General features: G+C 40.9%; 2 protein-coding genes across 2 annotated transcripts; both read left to right on the forward strand.

Annotated features, from left to right (window-relative positions):
- Window positions 1-2,092: 2,092 nt before the first annotated feature.
- LOC146389674 (nuclear factor 7, ovary-like) lies at window positions 2,093-4,101 on the forward strand. Its single transcript, XM_084923015.1, has one exon. It carries the CDS (start codon window positions 2,375-2,377, stop codon window positions 3,725-3,727), a length of 1,353 nt encoding a protein of 450 aa, XP_084779141.1. The 5' UTR covers window positions 2,093-2,374; the 3' UTR covers window positions 3,728-4,101.
- Window positions 4,102-11,744: 7,643 nt separating this feature from the next.
- LOC146389675 (nuclear factor 7, ovary-like) lies at window positions 11,745-15,234 on the forward strand. The gene has a single exon (XM_084923012.1). It carries the CDS (start codon window positions 12,040-12,042, stop codon window positions 13,426-13,428), a length of 1,389 nt encoding a protein of 462 aa, XP_084779138.1. The 5' UTR covers window positions 11,745-12,039; the 3' UTR covers window positions 13,429-15,234.
- The last annotated feature ends 668 nt before the right edge of the window (window positions 15,235-15,902 follow it).

Genomic DNA, 15,902 nt, shown 5'->3' on the forward strand with positions numbered 1-15,902 from the left:
ATATATACACACACACATATATACATATATACATATATACACACACACATATATACATATATACATATATACACACACACATATATACATGTATACACACACACACACACATACATGTATACACACACACACACACATACATGTATACACACACACACACACATACATGTATACACACACACACACACACACACACACACACACACACACACACACACACACATATATATATATATATATATATGTGTGTGTGTGTGTGTGTGTATGTGGTCAGTGGAAGAATCCATGAGTTTCTCTGTGAATTTCCCATTACGTCGTAGTGCACTCGGTGCTTCCTCTGAGGTCTAGGGGTTTTTCGCTGTAAAAAGAAGTTTTCTTCCCACGCAGTGAACAGGGGACGTTGATGTTTTTGTCACTTTTTATGCAATCAAACTCAAAGTAAGGTCAGTACGTCCACGCTTTAAACGCTGCACGTCATACTCTCTCCTGCACTTGATATATTATCCATTGTTGATCTGCACACAGCTGTTGCCACGAAGGTCGCACTCACTTATGTCATTGTTATGGGACACTCACAAAAACAAATTAACGGTTTTAGTAACGCAGTAAAGCAGTAACTGTCAGTTTTGTTTTTTCTTTTCATGGTGGAGATTTGGGGTGTACCAATTTAATCTAATGACCTTTTTTGCAATAGTAATCCCTTACTTTACTCGTTACTTGAAAAAAGTAATCGCATTACAGTAATGCGTTACTTGTAACACGTTACTGCCCATCTCTGGTGACGTGTTAATGGATTTCATGCATACAAAAGAACATGGAACAACCTTTTTATTATTTGTACTGATAGGCAAAAGCATCGTTGTCTCCAGTGAACAGGTTGTTCCATGATGACAAAAGATATAAACAGAAAAAAAGGCTCAACACACAGAGACATTCTGCAACATACTCACTACTGAGAAAAAATATGCTTATTACAAATCAAATTGTAGGACAAAGTATTAACTGCGAGTTATGTTTCTTTTAATAGTCTCAAATAAAAAAATAAAATAAGGCAATCTGACTGGTACTGACAATGGGCAAACGGCTTAAGAATGAAAGTTCAGGTACTATGGAACTTTAGTTCTTGAGAAAGTTACAGAGTGGGTGACACATGGTTAACATTACATTAACAGTTTGCTCTCAGTCCACTTACCAGCAAATGTTCCAGGTGGCTCCGCTGTGAGTTTGTGTCCATTAACTGCAGAAATGTGCAGAAATGAAAGATTTCCTGTGAGGCTGTGCGCTCTTCACGCACACTAATAGTAAATTACTACTATCATGTTTTACTTAAACTTTGAAGTTGTAGTTGCTGAATATAAATAATATGAGCAATTAACAATTTTACTCCAAGATACTGATAAGTATACATATGTAAGGACAAGAGAGGCATTAAGGACAAAAACAAGACACCCCCACCCCCACAATCTTTTAGTTACAATATAATATTTGGTTGAAATGTTCATATTGTTCAAATATGTTATTTTCTTTGGTTGTTGTAAAATAATGTGTGCCCCAGTCTCCAATAAGACAAAGTGCTGGAAAGGTAGTTATCCCTCCTTTACACCACAAGAAGGAGTCTCTCAATAAAAGAGCAGCTCTAGCAGGAGTAAACAAGCCCGGCCCCTAACCATAATGCAGTGCGCCTATCAAGAGCTGTGTGAGACTGTACAGATGTGTAACAATGTACTATGTCTATACATTTGCAGACCCAGTAAAGGGAAACTGGGTCTGTGAGAGTTAAAGGTAGAAGAAGAATTTGCATCCCAGCAAACACATGAAATCCCCTGTGTTTGTATTACACACCAGCAGCTAGAGAATCTGCCAAATATTGAGGCAGGCTGAAGCACTTTCAAAGTAAAGCCTCCCAAACAACTACATGAAGTGACACATTATTTTCTGAGCTTAATGCTTTGAACTGTTTTACAGCTGCTGTTAGGTAAACAAGTGAACTCTGTGATGAAACACATCTTTATTTATGGCTGAAGCAAAACTCTTGACAGCCAAGGGAGGTGAACAGAGCTCCGCCCCTGACATCAGTAAACTGAGACAAACCAGGAAACAAGCTGTTCCTCTTCCTCAGTAAAGAGAGACGCACAGACGATCAGACTGAGCTCAGACCAAACTAGCAGCTTCCTCTGAGTGAGTCCAGCTACAGGAGAGAAAAGTGGAAAACTCCAACACTGCTGCTTCAAGCTGCTGACGCTCCACACACTGAATGTGAGTTTGAGCAAAAACACGACTCAAAGGAAGTTTCAGTGAAGGTGGTAGAGGAGGGAGGGGAGCCAGGACTGACTGTACTTCCTGTCTGCTGTTTTCAGCTTCACTCACAGACTCAATGGCTTCCAGATCAGAGGAGGATCTCTGCTGTCCGGTCTGTCAGGAGGTCTTCAGAGATCCTGTTATTCTGTCATGTAGCCACAGCTTCTGTAAAGACTGTCTGAATAGATGGTGGAGAGAGAGACCAACACAACACTGTCCAATTTGTAAGAGAAGATCTTCAAGGGAAGAACCACCTTTAAACCGAGCTTTAAAGAACTTGTGTGAGTTGTTCTTACAGGAGAGGGATCAGAGAACACCAGAGGCTCTCTGCAGTCTGCACTCTGAGAAACTCAGACTCTTCTGTCTGGACCATCAGCAGCCAGCGTGTCTCGTCTGCAGAGACTCAGAAAAACACACCAACCACAGATTCAGACCCATTGCTGAAGCTGCACAACAACACAAGAAAGAACTTCAGGAAACTCTGGAGCCCTTAAAGAAGAAGTTAAAGGTTTGTGAAGAAGTTCAAGTGAAGTTTGATCAAAGAGCAGAACACATTAAGGTCCAGGCCCGACACACAGAGAGGCAGATTACAGAGCAGTTTAAGAAGCTTCACCAGTTTCTAGCAGAGGAAGAGGAGGCCAGGCTGGCTGCACTGAGGGAGGAAGAGGAGCAGAAGAGTGGGATGATGAAGGAGAAGATGGAGGCTCTGAGCAGAGAGATAGCAGCTCTTTCAGACGCAGTCAGAGCCACAGAGGAGGAGCTGAGAGCTGAAGACGTCTCATTCCTGCACAACTACAAGGCTGCAGTGGAAAGAGTCCAGCGCTGCCCCCTGCTGGATGATCCACAGCTGCCCTCAGGAGCTCTGATAGACCAGGCCAAACACCTGGGCAACCTGACCTTCAACATCTGGAACAACATGAAGGACATGGTCTCCTACACTCCTCTCATTCTGGACCCAAACACTGCTGATCCAAACCTCATCCTGTCTGAAGATCTGACCAGTGTGAGGTTTAATGGATTTATCTGCTCTGTCCTGGGCTCTGAGGGCTTTAACTCAGGGACTCACAGCTGGGATGTTGAAGTTGGAGACGGTACATGGTGGGCACTGGGTGTGTTAACAGAGTGTGTGCAGAGAATGGGAAGCATACAGTCTGCATTATGGAGAATACGGTTCTATGAAGGTCAATACTCAGCATGCTCACCATCAGCTCCTGTTACTGTTCTCTCAGTACAGAAGAAGCTCCAGAGGATCAGAGTGAATCTGGACTGGAAAAGAGGAAAGCTGTCGTTCTCTGATCCTGATACTAACACACACATACACACCTTCACACACACTTTCACTCACAGGATGTTTCCATATATCAGCACTGATGGTAAAGTGAAGGTGTTGCCATCGAAGGTGTCAGTGTCAGTGGAGCAGATGAGCTGAGGATGATGATATTTCTAATGTTGTTTCCTGTCAGTGAATTGAAGCTGTTAAACTGCAGCTGTCCTCCTGCTGCCTCGTTGTTCCAAAGCTCTTTGTTTCTCTTTTAGTTCTCACTGTTTCTTTCTGTTTCTGCTGTCCACCTTTTCACATGGAAAATCATTTCACTGTTTCTCACTGAATGACTCCCCAAACTAGATTTGAAATTCTATCAAGTTTCTAATCATTACAAGTGATTCATGTTTCTATTTGATGTGTAAATGGAGATGATTTAGTTTGCTGGGATATGGACTGACATGTGTTGAATGGGGCGGAGCAGTTTGTTGTTTTTTTCTTGTCTGTTTATGACAAAAATAAATATATTGTCAAAAAATTTATACCACAATAGAGTTTCTTAAATCTCACAGCCTGAAAAATACCGCACATGCCACAATGAAAAAGCTCAAAATGTCTGAACAGTAAATACTAAAGTAAAACCATTAAACCCACTCTGGAACTTAATTTAAAGGTTATTTAACAGAAATTAAAATAAATATATAAAAATTTAAGTTTCTAATCCTGACAGAATTTTCTCATGACGATCAGATAATGTAGACCAGATGGAGCAGAGATGGGATGAATCTATAAGATTGATTATTATTATTTTTTATTTACATTCTTCAATTTGTATTAAAAAGGCACAGACTGCTGAGTTTTTGATGACATAACAAAACACACAGCTAAATACTGAATCAATGACTTCAAAGCTTAATATGGAGTTAGAGGTTGTAGACAACTGTGTGATAAATAATAAACACATGTTAAACATTTCTAAAACAAATGTCTCATTGAGACAGATTCCAAAGACAGTAACCAAATTTGGCCACAAGATGGTAGCAGCTGATGTGAGATCCTTTCTGGTAGGGGTGCCCAATCCCAGTCCTCGACAGCTAACGTCCTGCAGCTTTTAGATGCATCCTTGTTCTGACACACCTGAATCAAATGAATGGCTTGTTATCAGGCCTTTGCCAAATATGATTGCATGCTGAAGAGGTAATTAAACCATTTAATTTCAGCTGTGTTGGAGTAGGGATGCATCTAAAAAATGCAGGATAGTAGCTCTCGAGAACTGGGATTGGGCACCCCTGCTTTATGGGATGAAAAACTTCTGCTCTGAGACGTCTTCACAGAGACTGGCTCATTTGTCCTGATTTCTGGGTGAATATAGATGAACATCAAAGTGTCAGATGGAGTTATGCCACATGTCGCTATAAAACAGATGACTTATACTCACAGGGACGTGTGATCATGATGTTCTCTCATCTGCAGCTGAGCACTATCTTTTCCCAGCAGAATAACATCTAGTATTATTAAAACCATATATATTAATTCGCAGACTACTGTATATTCTTGAGAAAAAGATTAAAGTCCTCCCGGCTTTCCTCATTAAATCTGAGGCTACGTCCACACATACACGGGTATTTTTGAAAACGGAGATTTTCCGTTTTAAAAGATAATCCCGTCCACACGTAAAGGCAGAAATGAAGGAAAACGCTGCTAGGAACATGCCAAAGCAACAGGTGGTGATATATTCCTAACCGTGAAGAAATGTTGGCCAATCAGAAGTCTAGAAGCCTCGGTGGGAAAAAGTAAACAAAGCTGGGGCACAGAAGCAGAACCAAGCCATATGTGTGGAGGGACAGTAACTGTGTGTGTATATGTAAGCATTTAAACACTGCAGAGAGTACAATTAACAGTAATAGTATTGTAGAAATTCATTTCCCCGAAACAATAACGTGGCGCACAGTGTGACGTCAAAAAATGCGCACACCTTTGACCCTGCATTTTCTGCGTTTTCTCCGTTTTTCTCGTCCACGCGTAAATGCAAAAACTGAGTTTTCAAAAATATCCACCCTGGCCGGAGTTTTTAAAAATCTCAGTTTTTAGTGACCAAAAACGCCGTTTACGTGTGAACGAAAGGTGCAAACACATAGAAAAATCTGCGTTTTCAATACCTGGGTACGTGTGGACGTAGCCTGAGAAGGTAAAAGGACATTACATCCAGACCTTATTGTGACAGGTGAGACCTGAGACTGGGAACCGCCCCTAGTAGGTGGGGCCAGGTTTTTCCCTTTTATAAGCACAGGTGCAGGCAATTAGTGATGGTAAATTTGATTCTTTTTGCTGAATCGAGTTTTAATGAGTCACTCACCAAAGTGAATCGGGTTTTTTGAGTCATTTGATTCACTGAGTCAGTTGACCAGAGAGTGCAAAAAATGTACATTTTCACTCAAACTTAATTTGTTTCTCTTTTCATGTAAATCCTACTGCTAAGATGAATGATTCTAAAAGAAAACAACAATTTTATAGAGCAAAAAACAGCAAAAACATTTCTAAAATTAAGCAATTTCCTATCAAAATTACTTAATAAACATTTATTTTGTTTATTTTTATTTTATTAGTATTTTCCTTAAATGTGTCAAATATATATTTTCTCATCTAAATTTCCACTGAGCTGCGAGCCAGGGGGCGGTAATGCGCCTTAACATTGGTTGCCAACCAAGAAGAAGAAGAAGCTGTGACCCAGGAGGGAGGGGGTTTGTCACTACCCGATCCGTACCGGAAACCCGATCCGTACCCCGCATGCGCGAAAGGTGTCTACTTCCGGTCGTAGCGTTTTACGATAGTTATGGGTCAGAGTATCTGTTAAGATGTTAAGAATAATAAGTATATATTAAAATGTTTGCAATAATGAAGCATTTCAGTACAATGTAGACAAAACCAAAAAATAAAAAGATAGTTACGGATCGGGACTCCCCGATCCTTACTGCGCATGTGCAAAGTCGGACTGTACAAATCGGGTCTACCCGATCCGTACCGCGCATGTGCAGATGTTTTCTTCTTCTTCTGTTCGTTTAATGGCAGTTTACTCCCCAGTGTACGATGATACTGCCACCTGCTGACCGAGCGAATGAACCCTATTGTAAACTGAATTGGCGTCATTACAAACGTGTGTTAAATTTGATTTAGTGATAGTCGAGTGTGTTTATGCTTGTCTGTGTGGAGAGGATTGACTGGAATAGTGATGATGATGTCCGCTATCACCGTCAATTGTCAGTAAACACTTAATCTGGCTGATGAATCTTCACGTGACACATTGCTAAGTCAATATTATTAAGTCTGTAATTAGGCGCCATTCTTCTTATTTTACGGTGCTGTTGTTCAATCGGGGGACGCTCTCTGTTGAGGAGAAAAGCATGAATTTGTTTGTATACGGATTATCCATTGTTTAAATGTCCCGGGCAGTCGAAAAGGAGGCAGAGCTGTTGAGAAATGCTAGGAGCTAACTGGGCGCTAACCGTATCATTCAAATATATTGAATGTCGCAATGTTGGCAAAGAGAGGAAGTGACGTAAGATTTGCGCATGCGAGGTACCGATCGGGTTTCCAGTACGGATCGGGTAGTGACAGGGTTAGTGAGTCCTGAGTGATTCGCTTATGCTACGATTCAGCACAGGAAGGGACGGGGTGAGTAGCTCAAATGTGTTGTTAGCATGTTAGCAGAGCGATGCTACTGTGAACCGAGGAGCTATTTTCTTGATGTGAGCTTCTACTCAGGGTTTTTTCTTCCAGTTCAGAGCAGAAATGTTTTTGTTAAGATACTGGATGATGTGTTTTTCTCTACAATTTTAATTATAAGCTAGATATATTGCTGCTAACAGCAACAGGGATGAGTCAGTGAGTCAGTTGGGCTTGTGAATCATGATTCATGAGTCAGTAAAGTGATTCTCGAGTATTGAACGATTCATTCATGATTCGCGCATCACTACAGGCAATTACTCATTCTCTTGAGTGAACCTGGAGCTCTGTGAGTGCCTGGTCCAAGCCGCGGTATTTGGCACTTTGAACTTTGATGTGGGTCCCTTAGCCTTTTATTGAAGCTTTAGGTCACCGAAAATGGTCCGCTTGTGTTTTGGTGATTTGGCGGAGGTTTAAAGTGTGCTGTATCTTTACCCCCTGTAGGAAGAAACCATTGTTTTGTTCCTGTGACAAAACATGTAAGGGACTCAACCAGCGTTTGTCGATATTTGTTAGGGGGTGTCCCCATCTTGTAAACAGGTAGCTGAACAATACATATGAAGCAAGGTGGGAGGGCTATTCCTGCTGCGGTCAATTGTTCAGTCAAAGTGATGTCCTGTTTTCATTTACAGATTGTCAAGCTGCTTCTTTTCCAGGGTGGATCTCTGGCTTCGTGGCCGAGGTCCAGATACACCAGTGGTTATTTTAATTTATTTCATTCTTGCTTAATTCAACAGCTAGGTTGTTGTTTTTGTTTGTTTTTGTTGTTTCACTGTATCAGTAGGCACCAATGCATGTATCGATTGTATTTTAGAGTGGTTTAATATATTCACAGTGGCTTGCAAAAGTTTTCTGCCCCCTTGAACTTTTCCACATTTTGTCACAATACAGCCACAAACATGAATCAATTTTATTGGAATTCCACGTGAAAGACCAACACAAAGTGGTGTACACGTGAGAAGTGGAACGAAAAACATACATGATTCTAGGGGTGGGCGATATAAACGATATCAGATAGAAACGATATAAATTTGGCCAACGATAGAGATTTTGACTATACCGCTCTACCGCGATAGCGCATGTTGATGATGTCATCAAGCTGCGCCTGTTTTGGTCGAAAGCATCGCAGCGGCTACAACCATTATCATCTGCAAAATATGCCGGGCGACAATCATAGCAAATGACTGGATGAATAATCTCAGTTGTTCTCCTAACTGAAGTTTGCCCCGTGTATAGCATCCTGCTATGCGATTGCATTTGTCCCTGACCACCAGAATCCCTCACGTTAACTTTTATCGAGTGGATAAAAAAGTTGGCGTTCATCCTCCAGCTTCACTGTGCTAATGTTATGCTAACATAGCTGTGTCGCTAGCAATCACGTAGCACAACATTATATACCAGGTAGTCCAACTTCAGTAACCCTGCAAACGCCACTGCTGTTTAGTTTTCGGTCTTCATTTATGTTGGAGGGGGTAGCAGAGCTGTATGTTTTAATTAGTTTCAAAAATCTCTCAGTCAGAACATGGTATGTCATGTTTAGGTGGAAACTAGCGAGCTAACTTCCTGTTAACTTCTAACTCCGTTAAATTTAATAAATTACCTTTTCATGGATGCCTGGATGTTAAACTTAATTGTTACACCTGGTAAAGCAGCAACGCTGATGATTTTATTAAAGATGAGAGAATTTAGACCGTTTTTAACTCTCAGTGTTCGTTTGACTTTTGGACCTGAAGGGACGGAGTTTTGGACCCAGATTACTCCGCAAAGCTCCTCACTACGGCAGCCGTAATGCTCTGACAATCCATCAAGCAGTGCGGCTTACCAAAGTTGTACTAAAACATTTTTTAACAGATTTTTGCACGCCCAAATCGGTTCGAGGTCAGTAAGCACAACCAGAATTCATACATAAGGCACACTCTCGATTTTTGACAAAATTAAAGGATTTTAAGTGTGCCTTATAGTGTGGAAAATACGTTATACAGAAGAAAATAATATATTGCAATATATATCGTTACCGCACGTGCTTCAAATTATATCGTGATATGGATTTTAGGCCATATCGCCCAGCCCTACGTGATTCGAAACACTTTTTTTTTACAAATAAATAACTGCAAAGTGGGGTGTGCATAATTATTCAGCCCCCTGAGTCAATACTTTGTAGAACCACCTTTTCCTGCAATTACAGCTGCCAGTCTTTTAGGGTATGCCTCTACCAGCTTTGCACATCTAGAGACTGAAATCCTTGCCCATTCTTCTTTTCAAAACAGCTCCAAATTTATATATATATATATATATATATATATATATATACACATATATATGTGTGTATATATATATATATATATACACACATATATATACACATATATATACAGGGTGGGCCATTTATATGGATACACCGTAATAACATGGGAATGCTTGGTGATATTAAAGTCCTGTTTGTGGCACATTAGTATATGTGAGGGGGCAAACTCCTCAAGATGGGTGGTGACCATGGTGGCCATTTAGAAGTCTAGTATATATGTACATATACATATATACACACACACATATATACATATATACATATATACACACACACATATATACATGTATACACACACACACACACACACACATATATATATATATGTGTGTGTGTGTGTGTATGTGGTCAGTGGAAGAATCCATGAGTTTCTCTGTGAGTTTCCCATTACGTCGTAGTGCACTCGGTGCTTCCTCTGAGGTCTAGGGGTTTTTCGCTGTAAAAAGAAGTTTTCTTCCCACGCAGTGAACAGGGGACGCTGATGTTTTTGTCACTTTTTATGCAATCAAACTCAAAGTAAGGTCAGTACGTCCACGCTTTAAACGCTGCACGTCATACTCTCTCCTGCACTTGATATATTATCCATTGTTGATCTGCACACAGCTGTTGCCACGAAGGTCGCACTCACTTATGTCATTGTTATGGGACACTCACAAAAACAAATTAACGGTTTTAGTAACGCAGTAAAGCAGTAACTGTCAGTTTTGTTTTTTCTTTTCATGGTGGAGATTTGGGGTGTACCAATTTAATCTAATGACCTTTTTTGCAATAGTAATCCCTTACTTTACTCGTTACTTGAAAAAAGTAATCGCATTACAGTAATGCGTTACTTGTAACACGTTACTGCCCATCTCTGGTGACGTGTTAATGGATTTCATGCATACAAAAGAACATGGAACAACCTTTTTATTATTTGTACTGATAGGCAAAAGCATCGTTGTCTCCAGTGAACAGGTTGTTCCATGATGACAAAAGATATAAACAGAAAAAAAGGCTCAACACACAGAGACATTCTGCAACATACTCACTACTGAGAAAAAATATGCTTATTACAAATCAAATTGTAGGACAAAGTATTAACTGCGAGTTATGTTTCTTTTAATAGTCTCAAATAAAAAAATAAAATAAGGCAATCTGACTGGTACTGACAATGGGCAAACGGCTTAAGAATGAAAGTTCAGGTACTATGGAACTTTAGTTCTTGAGAAAGTTACAGAGTGGGTGACACATGGTTAACATTACATTAACAGTTTGCTCTCAGTCCACTTACCAGCAAATGTTCCAGGTGGCTCCGCTGTGAGTTTGTGTCCATTAACTGCAGAAATGTGCAGAAATGAAAGATTTCCTGTGAGGCTGTGCGCTCTTCACGCACACTAATAGTAAATTACTACTATCATGTTTTACTTAAACTTTGAAGTTGTAGTTGCTGAATATAAATAATATGAGCAATTAACAATTTTACTCCAAGATACTGATAAGTATACATATGTAAGGACAAGAGAGGCATTAAGGACAAAAACAAGACACCCCCACCCCCACAATCTTTTAGTTACAATATAATATTTGGTTGAAATGTTCATATTGTTCAAATATGTTATTTTCTTTGGTTGTTGTAAAATAATGTGTGCCCCAGTCTCCAATAAGACAAAGTGCTGGAAAGGTAGTTATCCCTCCTTTACACCACAAGAAGGAGTCTCTCAATAAAAGAGCAGCTCTAGCAGGAGTAAACAAGCCCGGCCCCTAACCATAATGCAGTGCGCCTATCAAGAGCTGTGTGAGACTGTACAGATGTGTAACAATGTACTATGTCTATACATTTGCAGACCCAGTAAAGGGAAACTGGGTCTGTGAGAGTTAAAGGTAGAAGAAGAATTTGCATCCCAGCAAACACATGAAATCCCCTGTGTTTGTATTACACACCAGCAGCTAGAGAATCTGCCAAATATTGAGGCAGGCTGAAGCACTTTCAAAGTAAAGCCTCCCAAACAACTACATGAAGTGACACATTATTTTCTGAGCTTAATGCTTTGAACTGTTTTACAGCTGCTGTTAGGTAAACAAGTGAACTCTGTGATGAAACACACCTTTATTTATGGCTGAAGCAAAACTCTTGACAGCCAAGGGAGGTGAACAGAGCTCCGCCCCTGACATCAGTAAACTGAGACAAACCAGGAAACAAGCTGTTCCTCTTCCTCAGTAAAGAGAGACGCACAGACGATCAGACTGAGCTCAGACCAAACTAGCAGCTTCCTCTGAGTGAGTCCAGCTACAGGAGAGAAAAGTGGAAAACTCCAACACTGCTGCTTCAAGCTGCTGACGCTCCACACACTGAATGTGAGTTTGAGCAAAAACACGACTCAAAGGAAGTTTCAGTGAAGGTGGTAGAGGAGGGAGGGGAGCCAGGACTGACTGTACTTCCTGTCTGCTGTTTTCAGCTTCACTCACAGACTCAATGGCTTCCAGATCAGAGGAGGATCTCTGCTGTCCGGTCTGTCAGGAGGTCTTCAGAGATCCTGTTCTTCTGTCATGTAGCCACAGCTTCTGTAAAGACTGTCTGAAGAGATGGTGGAGAGAGAGAACAACACACGAGTGTCCAGTTTGTAAGAAAATATCAGTTTATGATCCACCTTTAAACCGGGCTTTAATGAACCTGTGTGAGTCGTTCTTACAGGACAGAGATCAGAGAGCTTCAGAGGCTCTCTGCAGTCTGCACTCTGAGAAACTCAAACTCTTCTGTCTGGACCATCAGCAGCCAGTGTGTGTCGTCTGCAGAGACTCAGAAAAACACACCAATCACAGATTCAGACCCATCGATGAAGTTGCACAACAACACAAGAAGGAACTTCAGGAAACTCTGGAGCCCTTAAAGAAGAAGTTAAAGGTTTGTGAAGAAGTTCAAGTGAAGTTTGATCAAACAGCAGAACACATTAAGGTCCAGGCCCGACACACAGAGAGGCAGATTAAGGAGCAGTTTAAGAAGCTTCACCAGTTTCTAGCAGAGGAAGAGGAGGCCAGGCTGGCTGCACTGAGGGAGGAAGAGGAGCAGAAGAGTGGGATGATGAAGGAGAAGATGGAGGCTCTGAGCAGAGAGATAGCAGCTCTTTCAGACACAGTCAGAGCCACAGAGGAGGAGCTGAGAGCTGAAGACGTCTCATTCCTGCACAACTACAAGGCTGCAATGGAAAGAGTCCAGCGCTGCCCCCTGCTGGATGATCCACAGCTGCCCTCAGGAGCTCTGATAGACCAGGCCAAACACCTGGGCAACCTGACCTTCAACATCTGGAATAATAAGAAGGACATGGTCTCCTACACTCCTCTCATCCTGGACCCAAACACTGCTCATCCACAACTCATCCTGTCTGAAGATCTGACCAGTGTGAGACTAGGAGGAGAGAGGCAGCAGCTTCCTGATAATCCAGGGAGGATTGATTCATACAGCTCTATCCTGGGCTCTGAGGGCTTTAACTCAGGGACTCACAGCTGGGATGTTGAAGTTGGAGACAGTACAGGGTGGGAACTGGGTGTGTTAGCAGAATCTACCCAGAGAAAGGGACTGATAAGGTCTGGAATATGGAAAATCGGTTTCAGTTTAGGCAAATACTCAGCATGCTCACCATCAGCTCCTGTTACTGCTCTCTCAGTAGAGAAGAAGCTCCACAGGATCAGAGTGAATCTGAACTGGAACAGAGGAAAGCTGTCGTTCTTTGATCCTGATACTAACACACACATACACACCTTCACACACACTTTCACTCACAGGATGTTTCCATACATTTATACATGGGATAAAGTGAAGGTGTTGCCGTTGAAGGTGTCAGTGTCAGTGCAGCAGATGAGTTGAGGATGATGATATTTCTAATGTTGTTTCCTGTCAGTGAATTGAAGCTGTTAAACTGCAGCTGTCCTCCTGCTGCCTCGTTGTTCATCATGAAATGTTGACAGTTTTAACTTATTAATATAAGGACAACAATGATTTGTTCCTCCCACCATCCAAAGACATGCAGTCTATGGAGATAGGTTAATTGGTTAATCCAAATTGCCCATAGGTGTGAATGCAGGAGTGAATATGAGCGAGAATGGTTGTCTGTCCCTGTGTGTTAGCCCTGTGACAGACTGGCGACCTGTCCAGGGTGTACCCCGCCTCTCACCCTATGACAGCTGGGATAGGCTCTAGCGCCCCCCGCGACCCTGAAAAGGATAAGCAGAAGCAAATGGATGGATGGATTCCACATACAATCCTGTAAATTTTAATCAACATGAACACTGAAAAAGTTGCACTGAGTAAAACATTAGTTTTATTTTGTTCACTAACATCATAATACTACTGTAATGCAGGATTGCTACATGTCAATATGCTATCTTTGTTGTTAAAAATATTTAAAAATAAAAATTAAAACTAATCTTGCTGTAAGGCAGTTGTTGCAGGGCCTGTATCAAAATTAAAGGTGTGAATTTTAAAGGCAACGCAAGTATTTACTAATAATGGCAATGATTCCATCCTGTATTTGGTGCGGCTCACATTATAGTCAGCTATCCATGGTCATTGTTACACATATCTTTTCTGGTATTTGTAAATGTTGATCTACCTAAAAATCACAAGCTTAAATACTGTAATCATTATTCATTATGGAGTACCAGGGTCAAATCTATCAAATAAAACGTTTTGCACTTTAATAATGAATTGTGCAATAATGGACGCATTAGTAAATTGAATTTATTTTTAATTGTTTTACTCATTTAGACATTACTAAAGTATTTCATTATTTGAATGCAAATATATATATATTAGTATATTAGTATATAAAAAGTATAATAAATTATATTGATTGTATTTTAATCACTGGGACATAGAGAGATTGAAATTTCATTACGTCCAAAAGAGGGTAAAAAGGCACAACCTCCAGTCTTATATGTCAGCGGTCTCCAACCTTTTTTGCGCCACGGACCGGTTTATGCCCGACAATATTTTCACGGATACAACAAAATAAAACTAGTACCGGTACCGAAAAAAAGAAGATTTATTCATAACACACGTGAAAAGACCCAGGAAAACCGAGTTAACAATCAAAACGATAACAAAATAACGCTGAAAACCGATAAAAACCCTGAAAACCATACATTTCACACCTGAGCCTCAACTCTCGCGGCCCGGTACCACACAACTCACGGACCGGTACCGGTCCGAGGCCCGGGGGTTGGGGACCGCTGTTATATGTGATTATAGTGTGCTATAATAGAGTTTCTTTGTGTGCTTTTACTAACAGTAACTTTATTCTTTGTTCTTAAACAAAAGAGATAAGGTAAGGTAGAGATAAGATAAAGGTGTGTGTGTGCATGTAAGGAAGTGCATGAGAGAGAGCAGACACACACACTGATTTCTGAGTCTCTGACTTTTAAGGTGTACAATTTAGTAAAAAGAAATTGTTTTGAGTAAATTGTGATTGACAAACACAGAGTTTTAAAGATATGAAAGTATTTGGTTTAAAAGGGATACTGTTAAACTGAATGAGTACACAAGAATGTACTAATGAAATTGAAGTAAAATAGCATAAAATGGATGACACATGAAGTGAAGCCTACTCATATGTGACTGAATGTTCATATGTAATGGAATTTTCTATATTAAGAATGAGACTGAAAAGAAGAAAATGCAATGGCATGATTTTTAAGTTTAAACTATTTAAAAATCACTACTCAGGCCCCCAGCTCTTATCAGAGAAGGCAAGGAAAAAACCCGGACTTTGATGGAGCCAGAACTGGGCAAGTCCCCTCACCCACATCAGCTCCATTGAAACTCTGCACTGCTTGCTGAGTAATACACATAGAATCAGAGATAAGACTTTTTTAAACAGAGTGTCATTTGGTGGTGTGAAGCAGGCAGGATTGAGGGCCCAAAATGCAGACTCATACGCAGGACTTAACTCGAAAACAGCTTTTTTGGTGTTTTGCCTAAACTAGAAGGCGTAGGAAAACTATATAAACAGGTGGAACACACAGCCAGGGAATGAGGGAGACTGTGATTGAAGACAGAGGTAGATGCAGACATAAATACACACAAGGGCAAACGAGGGAATCATGGCTAAGAGGAGACACCTGGGAAGCACAGCTGGACACAATCTCACAAACGAGACAGGGGACATAAAAACTGAATATGATGCACACCAGGCAAGAGACTATTAAAGGGATAAAGGAAATACGGGGAACACACAAACTGAGAAAGGATCTGACACAACCCGGGGAACATAGAGAGCGAGAGATGTCAGAGAGGGCAAGAGACCAGGACGAAAGAGCATGATGAGAGAGGGTGAGAGAGCA

The sequence above is a fragment of the Perissodus microlepis genome, chromosome 3 (assembly GCF_051167445.1).
Source record: "Perissodus microlepis isolate ML-2025 ecotype Zambia chromosome 3, ASM5116744v1, whole genome shotgun sequence".
NCBI lineage: Eukaryota > Metazoa > Chordata > Actinopteri > Cichliformes > Cichlidae > Perissodus > Perissodus microlepis.